The sequence below is a fragment of the Dermacentor albipictus genome, unplaced genomic scaffold (assembly GCF_038994185.2).
Source record: "Dermacentor albipictus isolate Rhodes 1998 colony unplaced genomic scaffold, USDA_Dalb.pri_finalv2 scaffold_12, whole genome shotgun sequence".
NCBI classification, from domain to species: domain Eukaryota; kingdom Metazoa; phylum Arthropoda; class Arachnida; order Ixodida; family Ixodidae; genus Dermacentor; species Dermacentor albipictus.
In genome coordinates this window covers 9,652,369-9,674,661 of record NW_027225566.1, presented here as the reverse complement: position 1 = coordinate 9,674,661, position 22,293 = coordinate 9,652,369, and the positions used below count along the sequence as shown (strand labels likewise).

At 48.7% G+C, this 22,293-nt stretch overlaps 1 protein-coding gene across 1 annotated transcript in view; it reads left to right on the top strand.

Moving 5' to 3' along the window:
• LOC139051498 (putative phospholipase B-like 2) overlaps positions 1 to 22,293 on the top strand; it is a 126,737-nt gene that overhangs the window by 56,764 nt on the left and 47,680 nt on the right. The window contains exons 2-4 of the mRNA XM_070528481.1: positions 9,840 to 9,932; positions 11,529 to 11,600; positions 13,870 to 14,022. Of these exons, the coding sequence (XP_070384582.1) occupies positions 9,840 to 9,932; positions 11,529 to 11,600; positions 13,870 to 14,022 (318 nt within the window). The remainder of the gene's footprint in view (positions 1 to 9,839; positions 9,933 to 11,528; positions 11,601 to 13,869; positions 14,023 to 22,293) is intronic.

Sequence of the window (22,293 nt, the reverse complement as noted above, 5' to 3'; positions counted from 1 at the left end):
CAATCGGAAAAGACATCACTCTAACATCGCGGTGTTGAACTTACGTAAACATAGGGATATCCATACATCAATCCGTCACCCACGCAGACACACACACAAACACGCACACATACACACACATAATTATCTAAGCAATGCGCTTAGGGCCACCTGAAGGGACATCAAATTATTAAACCATATAGTTTCTGAGCGGCCCGATAGATGGCGGTAAAAGCCAAGGAAAAAGCAGTTATGAAAGCAGCAGAAAAAATTGTAAATGATAGATGAATACCAGACAGTTGGCGATAAAGTAGAATGAATTTAATATATAGAGGTAAGAGGGAGAAAGGCAGAATTCACTGGTATAAACCATTGACCATTACATCAGTAATATGCAGGTTAGCAATGGAGGCAATCAAATTAAAGCTACAAGCATGGGCAGAGAATACTGGCATTTTGGGAGAGCTTCAGAATGGCTTCAGAATAGGTAGGCGTTTGGGTGATAACTTATTTGTTCTTACTCAGTGTATTGAAATATCAAAAGCAGAAAGCAGACCGTTGAATGTGGCCTTTTTAGACATTGCAGGAGCCTATGACAACGTAGACCACAATATATTGTGGTATTTTCTGGAAGAGAAAGGCTTAGGTGACGATTGTCTACACCTTTTGAGAGAGATTTAACTAGAAAATACCGTTTGCGTTGAATGGGAAGGGATGAGGAGCCACGAGAAAGTTCATATCAACAAGGGACTGAGGCAGGGGTGCCCTTTATCCCCGCTGCTGTTTACGATGTACATGGTGTGGATGGAGAGGGCGCTAGAAGGAAGTAATATCGGGTTTAATCTCTCATACAAACAGGCGGGTGCAGTAGTAGAGTAGCAGCTCCCAGGTTTATCTTATGCGGACGACATTGTGCAGCTAGCTAACAAGCAAAGTGATTTGCAACGTCTTGCTGATGTCTGTGGACAGGAAGGCAACAATTTAAGTTTGAAATGTAGTGCTAGAAAATCAGGTATCTTGGTATTAAATGAAAACACCGAACTGACAGTGGAGATACAGGACCAAGAAATATCTCGGGTAGCAGCATCTAAATACCTTTATATATGGCTAAACAAAGGCAATAGGTATATGGAAACACAGGAAAAAACAATAACAGTGAAGAGGAAGAGAAATTCAGCAATAATGAAGCACAGAGCGCTATGGGGATACAATAGGTACGAGGTCCTCCAAGGTATGTGAAAAGGTGTAATGGTTCCAGGACTTAGTTTCGAAGTGCGGTTGTTTGCTTTTAATCAGGGATATAATCAGGACTCGACGGAAACCAAGAGTCAGTGGGTCACCTCGCATTGGGCGCTCACGGGAAGACTACAAATGAGGTTGTGCAGGTTGATATGGGCTGGACTAGTTTTGAAGTGCGGGTAGCTCGCAGTAAAATTGAGTATGAAGAACGGCTGAGGAATATGGAAGAAAGTAAATGGGCTCGGAGAGTGTTTCCAGGTATCTGTACAGGAAAAACATTGATTCACAGTGAAGGAACAGAACTAGGAAGCTTACCAGCAAGTATGCGGCCTGTAGGGTGCGCAACACAGCAACAAGGAAGGTCAGGCGAAAGTCAGAGAGGCTGAAATAATCTCATGGGTGGCGGCAATGGAAAAGAAACCTGCAATCAGTAACTACTTATGAGGAAAAAATGAAATCAGGAAAGAAAAAATCTACGATAACGCAAAGGGAAGCTCATTACTTATCGAAGCGAGATCGGGATGCCTTAGAACATCATCATCATCATCCGCATCATCATCAGCAGCAGCCTGGTTACGCCCACTGCAGGGCAAAGGCCTATCCCATACTTCTCCAACTACCCCGGTCATGTACTAATTGTGGCCATGTCCCTGCAAACTTCTTAATCTCATCCGCCCACCTAACATTCTGCCGCCCTCTGCTACGCTTCCCTTCCCTTGGAATCCATTCCGTAACTCTCAATGACCATCGGTTATCTTCCCTCCTCATTACGTGTCCTGCCCATGTCCATTTCTTTTTCTTGATTTCAACTAAGATATCATTACCTCGCGTTTGTTCCCTCACCCAATCTGCCCTTTTTTTATCCCTTAACGTTACACCTATCATTCTTCTTTCCATAGCTCTAGAACCTTAGAACACGCACCTATAAGGCTAAATATAAAAAGGAAGAAGAAGGATGTGCTTGCTGCGGTAAAGCTAGGGAAACGTGGAGCATGTTTTGTTACAACATGAAGACGTCTACGCAGCGGTCGATTTAGGCATCGCTGGCCTCCTTGAAGCCCTTGGGTTAAGCTGGAGCAGTGGTAAAGCAAACATGTCCGCAGTAGGGATTAGTAAGAGGTGATTGGGGGATTGGTGGAATAAAAGTAGGAAAACGACAAAAAACGGAGACGTACTAAAGCACAGTTCGCAGTAGGGGATCAGAAATTTCGGGTGTGTTAGTTCATAATGTTTTTGTTGTTGTTGTTGTTGTTGTTGTTGTTTAACCTAGATAGGACATTAGGCAGTATAACAGCAAGAGCTTGGTGGCACAGCCGACTGCCCCGTTCCAAAGGGGATGCTCATAACATCTCTCCATCCATCCATTCATCCATCCATCCATCCATCCATCCATCCATCCATCCATCCATCCATCCATCCATCCATCCATTCATCCATCCATCCATCCATCCATCCATCCATCCATCCATCCATCCATCCATCCATCCATCCATCCATCCATCCGTCCATCCATCCATCCATCCGTCCATCCATCCTTCCATCCATCCATCCATCCATCCATCCATCCATCCATCCATCCATCCATCCATCCATCCATCCATCCATCCATCCATCCATCCATCCATCCAAAGAACTAGTGAAGAATACGGAAGAAAGCAAATAGTCTGGGACAGTGTTGAGGTATCTTTACAGAAAAAAAAAAAACATTGATTCACAGTGGAGGAAAAGAACTACTAAGTTTACCAGCAAGTATGCGGCCTGTATGGTGAGCAACACAACAACAAAGAATGTCAAGCGGAAAGTCAGAGAGGCTGAAATAATCTCATGGCTGGCGGCAATGGAAAAGAAACCTGCCATGAGTAACTACTTAAGAGGAAAAAAACGAAATCAGGAAAGAAATAACTCAAAAGGAAGTGGTGCCTTTTGTTTTGCCATTTTTCGCCTTCTTTTTCGCATGTGTCGCATGCATATCGCAATAAACAACGTGTCACCATGTGATTCCATGCACCCTATGACAACCTGCCATTATCTTTCATTCATTTGTTTCAGCTTTTCCTTAATTTTCTGTTTCATGTAAAGTCCTCCTTATCAAATTTGTACGTGTTCTTTCTATGTCCATCCCCTCTGCAATGCTGTAAAGCCTTGTGGGTACAATAAATAAATACATGGTTTCAATTCAGCACTACGTCGAAGCGACTTAGTGTCTGTGCCCACGGGGGTAACCAACGTATGTGTACAACGTATGCTCACGGCGCCCTCGCACAATTTTTCCACACGCGGCGCCTCAGAAGAAGAGTGCCGTTCGGCCCACTCGGCCATTGTCTATAACACCCTAGTTTGCACGCACCGCCGCGCAATCCATTTCGAAGATGGCATAGTGCCGAGTTATCTTAGGAGAGCGCGAAAGAGGGATCCCGCTGCAATGCACGCCTCATACAAAATTCGTTTCGACGGTGGCAATACCTTGAGTCGCTATGTTGATTCAATGCTAGCGCAATACCGTCGCCATATTGTCGCAGCCTATTAGGAGACGGGAAAGCCGGCGTAGAGGACGTGTAAAAGCACTTTTATGAGAGCAGTCAACGCGACGTCGTTGTCGTCTCTGTTTTTTCACTCGCGCGCCACTTCAGCGTCGTTCTCATCGCCTGGCACATAACCGCGGCGACCATATAGGATGTGGCATTTGCCCCCCCTTTGAAAAAAAAAAAGGCATCGTCCCGATGCACCAACCGCCGAAGGCTGTGCACAGACGGTGCAAAGTTGAGGTCACGAGGAAATGTAGGGCTTCATACGAAGCACGTGCACAACCTCGGGCAGATGCCGCCGACGTTTGGAGCAGTTATGGCTGTCGGGGACAACTTCGTAATTCACATCGCTGATGCGGCGCAGAACTGTGTACGGGCCGAAGTATCTTCGCAGGAGCTTCTCAGACAGCCCTCGCCGACGAGTCGGAGTCAAGACCCACACCTGGTCACCGACGTTGTATGTGACGGGTTTGTGCCGAAGATTATAGTGTCGGGCATCGTATTCCTGTCGTTCTTGGATTCGCAAACGCGCAAGCTGCCTGGCTTCCTCTGCGCGTTGCGTCGTAAACTCCTCGGCACCAGTCTCGTCGTCACCGCACTCCTGTGGCAGCATTGCGTCCAACATTGTTCTCACTTCGCGTCCGTAAACGAGGTTGAAAGGCGTCACGCGTGTTGTCTCTTGGCGAGCCGTGTTATACGCAAATGTAACGTGTGGTAAAATGTCGTCCCAGTTCTTGTGGTCGACGTCGATGTACATACTCATCATGTCTGCCAGTGTCTTATTCATACGTTCTGTCAGCCCATTGGTTTGGGAATGATAAGCCGTGGTCTTTCGGTGAGTGGTACAACTTAGTCGCAACACGGTATCCAGAAGCGCAGCCGTGAACGCAGATCCTCTGTCTGTTATGAACACTGCGGGAGCGCCATGCCTTAGGACGACTGCTTCGACGAAAAATCGCGCTGCTTCGGCTGCTGTTCCACGTTGGATAGCACCTGTTTCGGCGTATCGAGTAAGATAATCAGTGACGACGATTACCCATCTATTTCCGGCAGTAGACAGTGGAAATGGACCTAAACGGACCATGCCAATTTGTTCGAACGGCGCTTGCGGTGTGTGAACAGGATGCAGCAGTCCAGCTGGCTTGCCGGGTAGGGCTTTGCGGCGCTGGCAATCTAGGCATGTCTGTGTGTAACGCTTCACGATCAACGCAAGTCTTGGCCAATAGTACTTTAGCCTAATTCTTGCCAATGTGCGGGTGTATCCCAAGTGACCAGCGGTCGGCTTGGTGTGACAGGCGTGTAGGACTTCGTCGCGAAGAGATGCGGGAATGACGAGTAGGTAGCTGCTGCCATTAGGTGAAAAGTTTTTTTTATAGAGAACGTCGTGGCGTAAGCAAAACGAAGGCAGCCCTCTCGCGAATAACCTCGTCACGCTGCTTGTTTTTCGCTCCAAGTAATTGAAAAGAGGAACCAGTTCTGCGTCCTCGCGTTGGTGGCGTGAAACGTCGACAGTATCTAGCACACCTAGAAAACCCGCGTCATCATCGTCGTGGACTGCAGTCTCAACAGGAGACCGAGAGAGGCAGTCGGCGTCGGTGTGTCGTTTCCCCGATTTATACACAACCGTGAAGTCGAACTCTTGGAGCCGAAGACTCTAGCGCACAAGCCGACCAGCTGGATCTTTTAAATTAGTCAGCCAGCAAAGTGTATGATAATCATTGACAACGGTGAAACTCCGACCATACAAATATGGCTGAAATTTCAGGACGGCACACACCAGAGCGAGACATTCTTTTTCTGTAGTGGAGTAGTTAGCCTCCGTCCTGGATAGCGTCCTGCTGGCGTAAGCAATCACTATTTCGGTGCCGCCCTGCCGCTGTACAATCACTGCGCCGAGGCCGACATTACTAGCGTCGATATGAAGAATCGTAGGAGCGTCTTCATCAAAGTGTGCGAGGACGGGAGGCGCCTGCAGCCCTTTCCGTAGGTCATCAAAAGCCCGTTGCTGGTCTTCACCCCGCACAAAGGGGACATCTTCTCTGGTAAGATGGGTCAATGGCCATGCGATGTGCGAAAATTCCGCAATAAACCGTCGGTAGTAGGCGCAAAGGCCCAGAAAACGTCGCACGGCCTTTTTAACTGATGGTGTTGGGAAATTAGCAACGGCAGATATTTTATGAGGGTCAGGTCGGACACCTTCACGACTAACAACGTGACCGAGAAATTGAAGTTCTTCAATGCCAAAATGGCACTTTTCAGGTTTTAAAGTTAGACCAGCTGAGCGTATTGCTTCGAAGACCATCTTTAGTCTCCGTAAGTGTTCCTCGAACGTTACGGAGAAAACAATCACGTCGTCGAGGTAGAACAGACAGGTTTGCCATTTGAGGCCTGAGAGTACAGTGTCCATTATTCATTGAAACGTTGCCGGCGCAGAACACAAACCGAAGGGGAGCTCCTGAAATTCATAAAGTCCGTCGGGCGTAACAAAAGCGGTCTTCTCACGGTCTCTTTCATCAACTTCTATTTGCCAGTAGCCGCTTTTCAAATCCATCGACGAAAAGTAACGTGCGTTTCGTAGCCTGTCCAGTGAATCGTCGATACGCGGTAGCGGATAAACGTCTTTCTTTGTGATCAGGTTGAGTTTTCGGTAGTCGACTTAGAAGCGCAGGCTACCATCCTTCTTTTTCACCAATACGACAGGCGATGCCCAAGGACTCTTAAGGGCTGTTTATAGTCCGACGTTATCGGCGCGCGGGCGAGCGTCGTTCGCGGTCAGTCACGCTACGTCGGTTGCGCTGCGCCAGCCGAGATGCCATCCCCTCTATACTTCAACGCGCGCGCAGTAGGCTGCTATCTTCGGAGCATGCGCAGAAGGTTCACCAAGTCGCGCGCCGTCCGCAAAAGCCGTCTGCGGAGTTGTGTTGGCGCCTTTTTCTTCGCGCGCAGTGCATTGTGGTGCGAGAGTTCCGCCGTCTTCGACGCGCGAATGGCTCCGGAGCCAAATCGGCGCCGGGCCCGCCTGGGCGCGTTGGAAGCCGCCGGTTACGTTAGCTGCGCCGGTGCGCCCGACTATAGAGGTGTCGTTTTCGCCGACGTAACGTAGCGTGCGCGCGCGCGCGCGCGCGCGTGCGTTACGTCGGACTATAAACGGCCCTTAACTCGTGACGTGGATGAGAAGCAGCTCTTAAACTCATCGATGAGCTCAAGAAGGCTGCTGCGTTCGACGGGCGATAAGGTGGGACTGATATCGACCACAGGGGCAGGCATAGCGCCAGTGAACGTCGCGTGCTCCACTGAGAGGCAGTCCTGTATTGATGTAAATTCGTCGAAGTAAGAAACAGCTGTGCCTTTAACAATGTGTCGACGTTCCCCGGTAAAATTCGTCAGCAGTAGTTCAGCACGTCCGTCGTGTACGTTAATTACGGCCTTGGCGATGGAAACGCCTTGACTCAGTACCAGTGCGTCGATGTGTTCAGCGACGCCAGTGCCAGTGCTGAAGTTGTCGCAGATTACAGGCACGAGGGAACAGCTTCGCGGCGGAAGCATGACGTCGTCGTCGGCGATACGTAAGCGGGGTCACTGGTGCCCCGCGGGGTCGACGTCGTCTGAGCTCATAGAAAATGTGAAGACGAGGTCACGGACATTAATCACTGCACCATACTCTCTCAAAAAATCCATCCAGTTCTTTACAACACTCAAAGAGAATGACGAGGGTGGCGACGAAGGTTGCACCGGCGATTACTATTCTGGCTGTGCATTTTCCAATCGGCGTCATCAACTGGCCACCGGCAGTTCTGATGTTGGGCCCGGTCCACCGCGTCTTCACTTTTCTCAGCCTGTCGGCCAGCTTTTGACTGATTATCGAAAAATGCGAACCAGTATCGACGAGAGCGGCCACTTGGTGGCCGTCAATGCAAACGACAAGGTCGGCGCTGACGGCGTCGGTTGCAGGTGGTGTGGTTGGAGTCGTCGGAGTTGTAGAGTCGTCGATCGTCGGAGATGGGGGCTCTTGGGTAGCTAGCCGGTTTGCAACCTCACCCCCGGAGGTCGCTGCGTCTAGTTTCCCCGGCGCGGGCTAGGGGACCTGCCCCTAGAGGCGTCAGAAAAATCGCGACGGGTCGGTGGGGTGTAACGAGCCGGAGAGGGGGAACGCGATCGAGGCGTCGTTGAACCTTCTGGCCGAAAGTTTGTAGAATTTCCGTCACGGCTACGTGCAGCATCAGACACAGGGTTACTGCAGCTGGAAAATTTTGGATACCCAGCCGCGCGGTAGTGGCATGCGCGGTAAACATGTCCTGCTTCGCCGCAATGAAAGCATAGCGGCCGGCGGTCAGCGGTGCGCCACAAATCGGTCTTTCGAAGCGAGTACCCGGCAGAGAATTCAGTGTAGAAACGAGGCGCAGCGATCGACTGGCGGCGATACGGCATAGTTGGCGGCGGCTGTGACTGTCGAAAATAGGGCGTCGGGAGTGGCGGTGATGGCTGCGTCGAAGTGGTCGACGGTGTCAGCAGCATCGAAGTGGCAGGAGGTGGACGGCAGACAGCTTCCGCGTAGGTCAATCGTCGCGGCACCGCCTGCCAGTCGGGCGACGAAAAGGCCTCTCGAACTTCCTCCCGAACGATATCAGCGACAGAAGCCACCGCTGGTGCCATGGGAGAGATCCCGAGCTGCCGGATCTCCTCTCGCACAATCTCTCTGATGACTTCACGTAGATACGTGCTGCAGCTCTCAGGTAGAATGGAAGCATTCACCGGCGAGCTCTTGCGATCATATTGGCGGTACCGTTGCTGTAGTGCCTGTTTTATACCGGTAGCCTCCTTGGTGAATTCGGCCACTGTCGTCGGTGGGTTCCTCACGAGCCCGGCAAAGAGTTCCTCCTTCACTCCGCGCAAGAGATAGCGCAACTTCTTTTCTTCGGCCATCTCAGGGTCTGCTCTGCGGAAAAGGTGGGCCATATCTTCTGCAAACATGGCAACGCTCTCGTTTGGTTTTTGAATACGGGATTCAAATGGCGCTGCGCGTTGTCTCTTCTGTCGCTACTAGTGAACGTGTCTAGCAGCTGGGTGCGGAAGGCATCCCACGTGGTCAAATTTCTCTCCCGGTTCGCAAACCACGTCCGCGCACTGTCTTGAAGCGCAAAATAGACATTAGGCAGCTTTTGCTGGGAGCCCCAGTCATTATAACTGGCGACACGCTCAAATTGGTCAAGCCAATCTTGGACATCCTCAAAAGCGTCGCCGTGGAAACTTTCTGGTATATCAGGATTCTGCAGCGTCACCTGCGATGGAGTTGCAGTAGCCATGGCGGAAGTAGGTTGACGCGTTCCAGCAGGGTCCTGCAAAGGGTTGAACTCGGGCGTCAGGCCTAGCAGGCGGCGACTGTGCCGGTGAACAGGAGTTTCGATGAACGAAGGTGATTCCGCTTTCGAGGTATGGCTCCGCGAAGGGGTACCGAGCATGAGACAATCCTACCCCGCACCTCCACTAGTGTCACAGCCTATTAGGAGACGGGAAAGCCGGCGTAGAGGACGTGTAAAAGCACTTTTATGAGAGCAGTCAACGCGACGTCGTTGTCGTCTCTGTTCTTTCACTCGCGCGCCACTTCAGCGTCGTTCTCATCGCCTGGCACATACCCGCGGTGACCATATAGGATGTGGCAATATATCGCCAGGGAAATTTTTGTGTGCTTTTCGTTACTGGCGTGGCCTATATAGGCTGCAGCAAGCGCAATGTGGGGACAATCTGAGCGGGTTATAATTCGGTAGCCTCGAAAGGGCCGTCCGGCCGACGCCATTTTCTAGCCGTGTTTGAATCGTCTTGGTTTAGCCAATCAAGCTTCTCACACAGCTACGGTATATCCTCATTACTGTCCAGTACGCCATACGGAAAGACTTCCCGGACGGTAAAGTGCACGCATGCACACGCCACGGACTTTACGGTATTACCCTACTTGCCGTACACATCAGAGCTAAGACTCTAAATTATGATAATGTATTCATGCGAAAAAAACCACGCATATTCTATGCTTTGCTCCAAGACTGATGGCTTTTGAGATTTAATTTCAGTTGTTTTTTCTGTATTTTTTTTTGTGCGCAGCAACAGCAAACAATGGATGGTCATCGACTATAACAAATTCAAATCAGGACAGCAACTTCCAGAAGGACTGCTCTGGATTCTGGAATCCTTGCCGTGGGTGTTTCTTTTTCAGCGGCATTGCCTTTAACTTCTGCGAAAAGCAATTATTGACACTTGAACAGTGATATGATTTAGACTATAACAGAGCGAGCTACGTTGCTTAATCGTCAGTGGCAACTTCCCACATCGGTACCGAAATTCACAGTGCCTCCGTGGTTTGTCGCCACCGCATATGATATTTTCTCAACCGAGCTACCTAGCTTGGGCTTCCTAATTACACGGCGCATAATTTCAGCGCCTGTAATGCTCTACAGAAGCAGGGCATGATATGAGTGTTGTTGGCTGCCTAATGGAGCGTGTCACAATATTTTTGTTTAGATATATGTTGCTAAAGAATTAATCAACGACTTGGTAAGACTTCCATTTGCATGAAAATTTCAAATGAGAATGTTGTAAGAGGTTCCGGGAAACGGCTGTTTCAGCACATTTTAACATCCTAACCTCAAGCAGTATAAGCACGCAAAATATAAAGCTCCCATCATTATTCACTTGTGAGCCGTAATTGCAGCGCTCAAAACTGCACCCTGCATATATAAATAGTACTTTAACTCGCGTGCTGATCGTGACTAAGTCACAGTGCAATTCTGGAGGAATCGGATGCGAAATTTAAGCCAGCAGTCAGTTTTTGTTTGCGCTGCGGTTAGCAACAGGCGCGTTGTTTCATCATAGCTGTGATCAGACTGATGCGTCGCAAATCTTGCTAGTCTGTCACTTTCTAAGCGCCAGCGCAGTATCGGTCAAATGCAACGTTTGTTCAAACGCGGCACTTTCTGGAGCTGTGGTGCTGGAGAAGACAAGCAGGTAGTCAGGGGATTTTCTCTTAATTTTATTTTGTGGTTTCCCTTTGCGATGTGGAAAAACATAATATGTTGCGTTAAGTATTGCTTAATTTAACGTTTCCGCGAATGGTCTACGATTTACTCTATAGAAATGTTGCCCTATTACTTAAAATCTCAAATTTTGGCAGAGCGACCTTGACTAATTTTGCAACTGACTGAATCGCAAAACACAGCATGACATGCACCATGAAGCGGTCAGCAGCAGGCTTTTAATAGCGTCCTCAATATACTGCATCGGCTGAGCTATAAATCTTTCCTCGTTTCTGTGGACCAGCCGGCATATACTTTCATTGCACTGAAAATTGCTGTAGTTGGTTCTGCGCAGTTTTTTTTTTCTTTTTGTTTTCCCATATTGTACCTAAGTGAATTACATAACACAACGAATTCACGGTTTCTAGACTCCCAACCGCAGTGTCAGTATTCCTCACTCAAAATACTGCGGGAGTACATTTTCAGTGACACCCAGCAAACGGGTTTTGAAAACTTGTCAAAGTGTTTTTCATATTACAAAAAGCAAAGGAGCACTCTCTGCGCTGGTATGATTACGTTTGCACATCTCAATTTGACTTGCATCTATGGCTGTTTTAGTCGAGTTTGCCTACGCGTGCCAGGCGTGCGCTCGCCATGCAGTGTCTAGACATGTTATGACTAAACGCTTACGTTCGTCTAATTCGGTGTAGTCGTAGTGCCGTCGGTTATGATTGAGACACGTCGCCCAGGTGCTTTACGTGTCCCCCTCTTTCCTGCCCAGCGGCTTCATCCGCATGGAGGACGTGACGGCTGTGCTCCGCAAGGAGTCCTACTGGCCAAGCTACAATATCCCGTAAGTGCCAACAACCCACGCTGTCGCATCGGAGCACTGAGCACTGCAGCCAAGTAAAATGCCAAGGACAGCTCTGTGTTTATTCTCGAAGAACAGCGCTTGTGTCCATGTGTGCCTTTATTTTGTGCCTTTCTCAATTGTGCGCGCCGATGTCTACAAGAAAATGTATTATCGAAGATAATGCAAAGGGAATTAAGATTTGTGTTATATCCACCGCAATCTACACTTTATTTCTCCAGAAAACCCGTGAGTTAAGGAATTCTTCTTGTTTACGTTACAGAACCTGTAAGCACTACATGTACTTTATTTCTCTTGCAAGTTTTTCGGATAAGCATTTTAGTACAGTGCTAGTGGCGCTATAGTAGCTGGAATGTAATTCATTTGCATGTCAGCGGTATTTCTAACGTCTTCCTCTGTATAGATATGACCTCCTTATCTCCGTGTACGCACGCAAGTATGGTGTAATCAACAAAAAAACTTCATTGCCAGGAGGAAATCAAGTTTTACCGTGGTCTATTTAATCCAAACTCAGAAGATTGAGTAAATGTCTTGCTTTCTCAACCGTGTTTCGAGAACCTTCAGTGCATGCCTCTTTTTGCAATTCACTGTTTGCCCATTCGCCATTAACATCGTTTCCCCACCAGAAGTCCCTGCACGCGATCCGCTTTCTCTTTGCATGTGCACGTGTCTAGAATATACAGAGCTTTAAAGCAAAGCTTTCTTCGTGAACCTCCCGGCGGCTGTGTTGCTGATCGTGGCTGCCACCTGCTGTTGCTGTTCTCGCCAAACAGCTCACTCGGATGTGGGGCGGCCGCGCAATGTAGGAGCGATGGCTCGCACTACTTCACCCGCAGCAGTGGAAAGTATACAGGGGTGAGTCCGGCCTGCGCATGCGTGTCGTTGGCCTCTGGTGGACGTGACGTGGACAGGACGTGACACAGAAAGCAGCGACGAGATGGGAGAGAGGGTACTGAATCAGATGCCCTCATGGTCGTGCATGCGTTGCGCCGCCTGACAACGGCGTGGACTGTCGTATCTGCGCCTCCAGGGGCAGGTTAGGTACCCCAAACGAATGGCGCCGAAAGTTTTGCTCCTACTTCAGTTCCCAAACACCAAAGTGAGCACCACGAAGACATGCAATTAACGCCTATATCACACATATGTGTTTTGTTTACAAGGAATTGCATTTCGTCAATAAAATGTGTGACTAACGCGTGCCATTTAACTTTGCACGCACATTGAATAAGCACAAACAAGTGCTTCAGCACTTCTTATGCATTTAGGGAAAGTTTCGCTGTATGTGGATTCCAACAGGGCACGTTGGATCTGCTGCATTTTTCAGAGAATACAGATTTTTCATAAATAAGCTATAAGAGCAGAGAACATGGCGTTATAGCAGAGGTGTGTGCAAAAAAGTTAAATTTTCCCCTAATAACGCGAGCTTCGCAAAAATAATTAACGAAAGGTTATATATTAACTTCTTTATTAGTGGCTTAGGGACAGTTGTTTAAGCGGTGAATTTGGAAGCAGAGACATCTGATAGCATTCTCAATTTTTATAAATGTTCAAAGGCGCACCTACTTTGAGATAGTTAACATAGAATTTCAACGGTAAAACCAGGCAGTATGGAAAGTGAGCGCCGCTGGAGCACCCAAAAGTCGGCCCCTCTATCATATGTGACCGGAATGTCTCGTGACGACATATGGAAAGAAGTTTGACGTCGGACATTGCGGTCAGTCACAGCAGCAACTCATGCGCCATGCTTTGCCTGGTAAGCATATGGGGCTGTGTAACGGCTCAGGATTTGCAGCGGTATGCTATCATTCAAAGTTCACCCCACCCTGTTCGCCCTCCGGCGAGGCACGGGTCTCATTGCCACCTGGTAACAGACCCCTGATCATAACTGTCAGCAGTCTCCGTCTCGATATTGCCTCGATTGAGTTTTGGAATGTGATGACGAATATGTCGAATTAGGTGAGTTTTTCAAGATGTTTAAAACACGAGTGTGCATAAAAATGTCACTGCCTCCAAATTTGCCGTTTTGACAAGAGCCTGCAAGGCGCTAATAAAGAAGGTAAATATTGAAATTTTGATAATTAGTCTTCAGAAGCTTAATTTATTAGCGGAAAAGTATGCCTGCATCGCCAAGGAATGCGTGTGGAAAAAACCCCCATTTGCTGCTCTCCTTATGCTTTTATGAAAAATCTGTAGGTCGAAAACAAAACAAGCTGTACAGAAAGCAACATTCCGTTCTGATTTCTTTCAACAGGTACTCTCCCTTCATGTTCCAGCTGAGTGGTGCACCGTTCAACGTACAGAAGTACGGCGACTGGTTCACTTACGACAAGCACCCGCGGGCGCAAATTTTCAAGCGGGACCACGTCAAAGTTGCCGACGCACTTTCTATGGTCACGTTAATGAGGTAATACGCGTCAAAATCACTCAACGCAAGGTAGCAGCTATAGAATGGAGTAATCTTAAGGTCACGGGGGTAGGCATCTTTGTCGACCCAAATAAGCGGACAGTGGCTGTCCCGTGAATGAAATTGTCTTCATAAATAATAATCAAACTCGGCGGTTTTACGAGCCAAAACTGCTGTCTGATTATTAAACATGCCCTAATGTGGTATTCCGAGTTATATTGACCACCATGAGTTCTTTAATGTGCATCTAAGCCGAAGTCCACGAGTGTATTGAAATTTCGCCGCCATCGAACTGCAGCCGCCACGGGTGCAATAGAGCAGACGACCTTGTGTTTAGCAGCGCAACGCCTTAGCCGAGCCAGATGTGAACCAAAGAAAATGAGTAAACTTAAATGCTTCAAATAACTCCAAGCATGTCTTGTGATGTGGGTACTTGAATGACGGATCTCTAGTTATCAATAGAAGTGTCACTCACGTGTTCCTTAAGCCTCTATTTGATTCGTCACGTAAGCCCTCAATTCAGTGGAATTTATTTAGCGTTATGAAGGCAAATTCATTGACGGGAAGTGCTTTAGGCAATCGATTCCTTTGCAGAATTAATGCAGGGATGACAACCAGGACAGGGATGCCTATCCTGAATTGTGTGTGTGTGGGGGGGGGGGGGGGGGTTGCAGCTAGTGGCTTGGTGTTCCATTTCACGGAACTGCATGAAATGAATCGCAGTAAAGCAGATATGTTTTAGGCTGGAGTCCTAAGATTCCCTTTGCTTTCATCGTAAGTTCAAGTAGGCTGTAAAAGACATACTAATTGTAATGGGGTGTATTGCACAGTTCAGATGGTAGCTTTTGTTCATAATAGAGAAGGCAGGTGACGCAGCGCAGGAACAGCTGGTTGCTCGATCGGCTCACACTCGTGCTACGCACTGGCGATCCGGCTGGCGCACTGGTTGCACTGCAGGCATGGAACAGACAATCTGGCTGGCCTTGTCCTTATGCTCTTCTTCTTCATTACAATTACCCCTGGTGCAAAAGCGGAGTCATCCTGGCGACTTACGACGTGGAGACGAGCTGGTCATAACATTGTTTCAGGCGGTGAACGTGAACAACATCCCGTCCACGGTGGCGCTTGTCGGATGTATGTAGCGGCTCTATGACATAGTTGACCGGAGAGACGTGTTCGACGAAGCGGTATGGTCCGTCATACTGCGAGAGAAGTTTTGTCGAAAGTCCAGGCGTGGTAGAAGGCACAGACAACAAGACAAGTGTGCCGGGAGCGAAGTCCGAATTCGTAGCATCCCCATCACGATTGGCTTTTTGTCGTTATTGGTCGGCGGAGATGAACTTTCGGGGTAATTGACGGCATTTCTCGGCGTATTGGGTGATGGCTGAAACGGGAGCACACCCTGACGTGTCTGGTGTATAAAACAAAACCGTATCGATGGCATGGGAAGGATCGCGACCGTAGAGAAGAAAGTGTGGAGAAAATCCTGCAGTATTTTGTGTAGCCGTATTATACGCATACGTGACAAATAGGAGGATGATGTCCCAGTTTGTATGTTCCGATGAAGCGTACATGTCGAGCACATCACCAAGGGTGCGTTTAAAACGACCCGCAAGCCCGTTAGTTTGAGGGTGGTACGCCGTGGTGGTCCAGTGAACTATGCGGCATTGAGCAAGCAGAGCTTCAACCACCTGCGACAAAAACACATGGCCTCTATCACTCAACAGCTCCCGAGGTGGGCCATGACGAAGAATGAAACGATGAAACAAAATGAATGCAATGTCATTGGCAGTCGCTGCAGGTAGAGCAGCGGTTTCAGCATAGCGTGTAAAGTGATCAACTGCAACAATAATCCATCGTTTGCCAGCCGGTGTTAGCGGTAGCGGCCCGTACAGGTCAGTTCCCACACGGTCGAAGGCACGAGCAGGGCACGGAAGCGGCTGTAATAAACCGTGGGCCGGATGAGGCGGAAATTGGCGGCGTTCGCATTGCGGGCACGAGCGGGCAAACTTTTGGATAAAAGTATACATTCCTCGCCAGTAGTAACGTTGCCGCAGGCGGGCATACGTCTTCAAAACGCCTGCGTGTGCACATTGTGGGTCCCTATGGAAACACGCGCACATGTCGGAACGCAAAGTCCTAGGGATAATCAGGAACCACTTGCGACCATCGGGTGGTAGTTCCGTCGATACAAGAGGTTATCCCGGACAGCAAACTGGGCAGCCTGGCGACGCAGGGAGCGGGAGATGGGAGACGCAGGCGAGTCAGAACGGAGATCCTAAAGAGAGGCCACCCAAATATACTTGCGCTGTTCTGATGCGAAGGTGTCGCTGTCGACCGAGGATACCGCCTTAATGGTGGAGAGGGAGGCCGTGTCGGGTGGCAGCGGAGAGCGGGACAGAGCGTAAGCGTCAGTGTGCTTGCGACCCACGCGGTAGATGACGTGTCTCCTCACATCGTGTATGTATGTCGTAATCTTGAATGCGCAGAGGCCAGCGGGCAAGGCCTTCAGATGGGTCTCTTAAAGAAGATAACCAACAAAGGGCGTGATGGTCAGTAACCACATTGAAAGGCCTACAGTATTAATTAGGGCGAAACTTCCCGAGTGCCCAAACGATGGCCAGGCATTCTTTTTCTGTGACGCTATAATTGCGTTCTGCTTTCGTCAGCGCACGATAAGCAACGACGTACTCGGAGTAGCCACGCTTGCGCTGCGCACGGACAGCGCCAAAGCCAATACCACTGGCATCGGTATGCACTTCAGTTGGGGCGATGGGGTCGCAGTGTCGCAGTATAGGCGGAGACGTCAGGAGACGGCCTAAAGTCACGAACGTGGTGTCGCATGCAGGAGACGAGGAGGATAGGTCGTTGGCGCCACTTAAGAGTTTTGTAAGAAGTGATATAATCGAGGCAAAATTGCGAACAAAGCGTCGGAAGTAAGAACAGAGGCCGATGAAGGCGCGGAGTTCTTTGTGTGTCTCAGGTTTAGGAAACTTTGCCACAGCTCAGAATTTTGATGAGTCGGGGCAAATGCCGTCTTGTGATACGACGTGACCTAGAATCATGAGCTTGCGCGCGGCGAACTGGCACATTTTCAGGTTCAGTTGCAGGCCTGCATTGGTCAAAGACGTCAACACTTGCATAAGGCGAAGAAGATGCGTGCTGAAATTAGGGGCGAACACAAAGATGTTGTCGAGGTATCATAAGCACATGGTCCATTTTGGGCTGCACAAGATATTGTCCATAATTCGTTAAAACGTAGCAGGCGCATAGGCCAAATGGCATCACATTAAATTCGTATAAACCATCTGGAGTAATGAATGCAGTTTTAGGGCGATCAGCTGCTGACATCGGGACTTGCCAGTAGCACGAGCGTAAATCCAACGAAGATAAGAATTCAGCGCCTTGCAAGCTGTCCAGAGCGTCGTCAATGCGCGGTAGAGGGTAGACGTCTTTTAGCGTTATCTTATTAAGACGGCGATAATCGACATGGCACCGAATGGAACCATCTTTTTATGTGACAAGAAGCACTGGTGATGCCCACGGGCTATTGGAAGGTCGAATGACGCCGCGCTGAAGCATGTCGTCCACGTGCTCACTGATCACCTGACGCTCCTTAGCGGAGACGCGGTACAAGCGCTGCCGAAATGGCTCGTTGGAGCCAGTGTCGATGTGGTGGCTGACGGTTGACGTACGATCCAGAGTAGGCTGAGCGACATCAAAAGAAGAACTGAACTAGGCAAGCAGGTGAAGAAGCTGGGAGCGCTGCTCGGAAGTAAGGTCATCGGCAATGAAAGGCGTGAATAAGTGAGGTGATGGCAGAGCAGACGTGGAAAGTGCATATAAGTTAATGAGCTCTGAATGCGAAGCATCCGGCATGTCGGTTATAAATATGTCGTCAAGAGGCTGAACACGGCCAAGTGCTTCGCCGCAAAGAGCCTTCAGGGCTGTAGGAAGCGGATTGCAGACAACGACGGAGCTGAAACCGGCTGAAATGTCCAGCATTGCGAAACAGAGGGGAACATCTTTGCGGGTTATGAAGAGTTCCGAAGGTGTGAAGAGCACAGCGGCTTCAGAGACAGCGTCACAGAAGACTGGAACAAAGGCAGCCGAGTACGGCGGCATGGCAGTGTCTTCCCGAAGGATTAGCTTAGCGGGAAGAGAAGTGGCGCCGACAAGGGGCACGTCACACAGAGGCGATAATTCGACTTCAGTGCGTTCACAATTGATGACGGCATTATTTCGCGAAATAAAGTCCCGCCCCATATATCACGTCGTGAGAGCAGGACTGCAGAACCACCAACTCCACAATATAGAGAATGCCCCGAATAACAACTCTAGCTGTGCATGCTGTTGAAGGTTGAACTGGCTGGGCGCTTGCTGTGCGAAGAGAAAACCCAGAAAGTGGCGTCGTAACTTTTCGTAAAGCGCGAGAAAGGCGCTCATTTAGGACAGACATGGCTGCTCCAGTATCAATTAGCGCAATGGTAGGGACGCCGTCAACAGTAAGGTCGACAACGTTCGAAGGCGACAATGGAGGACTTGTACAGATCAACGGCGACGCAGTTCCTGCCTCCTCAACTGCGGCGCTTAGTTTTCCTCTTGCGTGGGTGTAGGGCGCTGACATAGGGGGGACAACGAGCGGAGACGCGGTGAAGGTGAACGGCGTGTAAGGACCGGGTACTCGGCTGGTGGCCTGGGGGACTGCCGACTAAAATAAATGTCGTGGAAAGGTTGCGCGTCGGCGTAGGGAGACGACAGCACAAGCCCACCAGAGTGCAGCATGCGGCGGCAGCAGAGTCGTGCAACATGGCCGGGAATATCACAGGCATAACATATGGGCCTGTTGTCTTGTGCGCCAAAGATTAGCAGAGGTAGGAGCAGGTCGACGAACGGGATGATGAACGGGTGGTAGCGGCCGTGGATGTAGCGCAACGAGTGGTTGACGAGGAGGCTGCGCGGTGACAGGGTACTGCTGATGCTGCATTGGAAGAGTCTCAGCAACTTGATCTTCAATAACCCGCCGGAGCGTAGGGGCGAGCTGTGTAGGAGGCTGTTGTGGCTCCGGCTGCTGTTGGGGTAGCTCAGCGTGGGGTAGTAGAGAAAGCTGACGGGAAACTTCCTCCCGCATGAAAGCAAGGATTTGTGTGAGCAGGGGGGAGAGATCAGAGAAGGCTGTCATGGAAGAGAGAGCCTCGTCAGCCACTGATGAGCGCCTGGTCAACTCGCGTTGCCTCCTCAACTCATCGTAGCTTTGGCACAAGTTTATGAGTTCTGCTACAGTGCGCGGACGCTTGGCGATCGACATTTGGAAAATGTCATCGGCGATGCCTTTCAATACGTGCTTCACTTTGTCATTTTCGGGCATAGAAGCATCCACAGGCTTGCATAGGTCGAGAGCCTCTTCGATATAACCGGCAGTGGCGTAGCCAACAATTTCGTTCGGGGTAAGGGGGGGGGCCTCATGTTGCAGCTAGGCCTCCTCCTTAAGGGGACGCTTTAGCTCGGGTGCTGCTATTTACATACATGTAGAAGGGTAATTCGTTCTTCCTCGCAACCACTGCACTAAATTTGACGATGTTTGTTAAACTTAAAAGAAAAACTTAAATTCTAGTGACTGTTGGGGTCGAATTTTCCATTTAGGGGGTCAATTCTTTATTAAAATTGGCCGAAATCGCAAATTTTCAGAAAACGGAACTATCAAGTTTCATCATCATCATCATCAGCCTGGTTACGCCCACTGCAGGGCAAAGGCCTCTCCCGTATTTCTCCAACAACCCCGGTCATGTACTAATTGTGGCCATGCCGTCCCTGCAAACTTTTTAATCTCATCCGCCCACCTAACTTTCTGCCGTCCCCTGCTACGCTTGCCTTCCCTTGGAATCCAGTCCGTAACCCTTAATGACCATCGGTTATCTTCCCTCCTCATTGCATGTCCTGCCCATGCCCATTTCTTTTTCTTGATTTCAACTAAGATATCATTAACTCGCGTTTATTCCCTCACCCAATCTGCCGTTTTCTTATCCCTTAACGTTACACCTATCATTCTTCTTTCCATAGCTCGTGGCGTCGTCCTCAATTTAAGTAGAACCCTCTTAGTAAGGCTCCAGGTTTCTGCCCCATACGTGAGTACTGGTAAGACGCAGCTGTTGTACACTTTTCTCTTGAGGGATAATGGCAACCTGCTGTTCATGATCTGAGAATGCCTGCCAAACGCACCCCAGCCCATTCTTATTCTTCTGATTATTTCCGTCTCATGATCCGGATCCGCAGTCACTACCTGCCCTAAGTAGATGTATTCCCTTACAACTTCCAGTGCCTCGCTGCATATTGTAAATTGCTGTTTTCTTCCGAGACTGTTAAAAATTACTTTAGTTTTCTGCAGATTAATTTTTAGACCCACTCTTCTGCTTTGCCTCTCCAGGTCAGTGAGCATGCATTGCAGTTGGTCCCCTGAGTTACTAAGCACGGCAATATTATCAGCGAATCGCAAGTTAGTAAGGTATTCTCCATTAACTTTTATCCCTATTTCTTCCCAATCCAGGTCTCTGAATACCTCCTGTAAACACGCTGTGAATAACATTGGAGAGATCGTATCTCCCTGCCTGACACCTTTCTTTATTGCGATTTTGTTGCGTTCCTTATGGAGGACTACGGTGGCTGTGGAGCCGCTATAGATATCTTTCAGTATTTTTACATACGGCTCGTCTACACCCTGATTCCGTAATGCCTCCATGACTGCTGAGGTTCCGACAGAATCAAATGCTTTTTCGTAATCAATGAAACCTATATATAAGGGTTGGTTATATTCCTCACACTTCTCTATCACCTGATTGATGGTGTGAATATGATCTATTGTTGAGTAGCCTTTACGGAATCCTGCCTGGTCCTTTGCTTGACAGAAGTCTATGGTGTTCCTGATTATATTTGCGATTACCTTAGTAAATAGTTAGTAGGCAACGCACAGTAAGCTGATCGGTCTATAATTTTTCAAGTCTTTGGAGTTCCCTTTCTTATGGATTAGGATTATGTTAGCGTTTCTCCAAGATTTCGGTATGCTCGACGTTATGAGGCATTGCGTATATAGGGTGGCTAGTCAAGTTTAACACTCAGTAACTCAACAATTAAAAATGATAGCACAATTCTGTGAATTGCGTCTAATAGTAAATCTACAGCGGACAAAACAGATATGTTAAACATGAATCTAAAAAAATAGTATTATGGAAATACGACTTTTGCAGAACCCTTGTACACAACGTAACCAATTCACGCAAGATACAAAGTGACATATCAAATTTGTCCGCATTGACTTTCCTATTAGTTGCCGTTTACAGAACCGAGATATGTGTTCTTGGTACATAGCTATAATTTTGTAAACGTCGTGCTTCTATTTTTTCAACATTTCAAATTTTTCAAGGTATTTTATCCGAAATTCGGGCCGTAAATCGAAATTCTGTTTCCAAGAGACACTATAATTTACCTTCTCTCTCAAATGCAACAAATTTCATTAAAAGCGATTAGCAGGATTATTTCAGAAAAGCGTTTCTGCGTTTTAAGCCCAGAATACATGGAGCGAACTTTCACGACGAAGTTCGGACGGCAGAAAATCTGCCGCGGCGTGATGCCGTATGTTCGTCGGGCTGCGCTACATGGAGCGAAGACACGGCGGCCGCCGCCGGCGATTCGCGGCGTTGTTATCAGTGTGTCTAGAGGAGGCAAATGAGCTGTAGTGAAACACATGACACAAAAAAAAAGCTTTAATGACAACTATTATAGCTTTTGAATTGCAGAACACTCTAAAATGCGTAAAAGTTTGTTTAGAAATGATTTCTAGTATTTTTTTGTGTTTGAGGCATTCATGTGCCGATTTAGTGTAAAGAAAGCGGCGATGCTATGCGTTGTGGCAACACTGGGCGGGAAGCCTAGTCGGAAGTCGTGGCGGATAGTGAGGCCTGATTGGCTCGTTTGGGGCGCCGCTCGTTTACCGCTTCCAGTATCGTCGACGCCCGACGAACTTTTCTGCGCCAGCTAGATCGGCGGCGAACGACGATTTCTCCGCCGCCGGGCGTCGCGCGTGCGCCGCCGGGCGTCGAACGCCGACTATTCGTCGCATATTCGCTCCATGTATTCTGGCCTTTACATGTATTTGAATAGGCCGCGTCGGATTGGGCCCCAGCTAAAGCTTCCTCTTAAACAATTTGCCGGGGAATCAAATACATGAATAATAACTGCATTACCATTGTCAAAAATGCTGTAAACGAATTGTTGGAC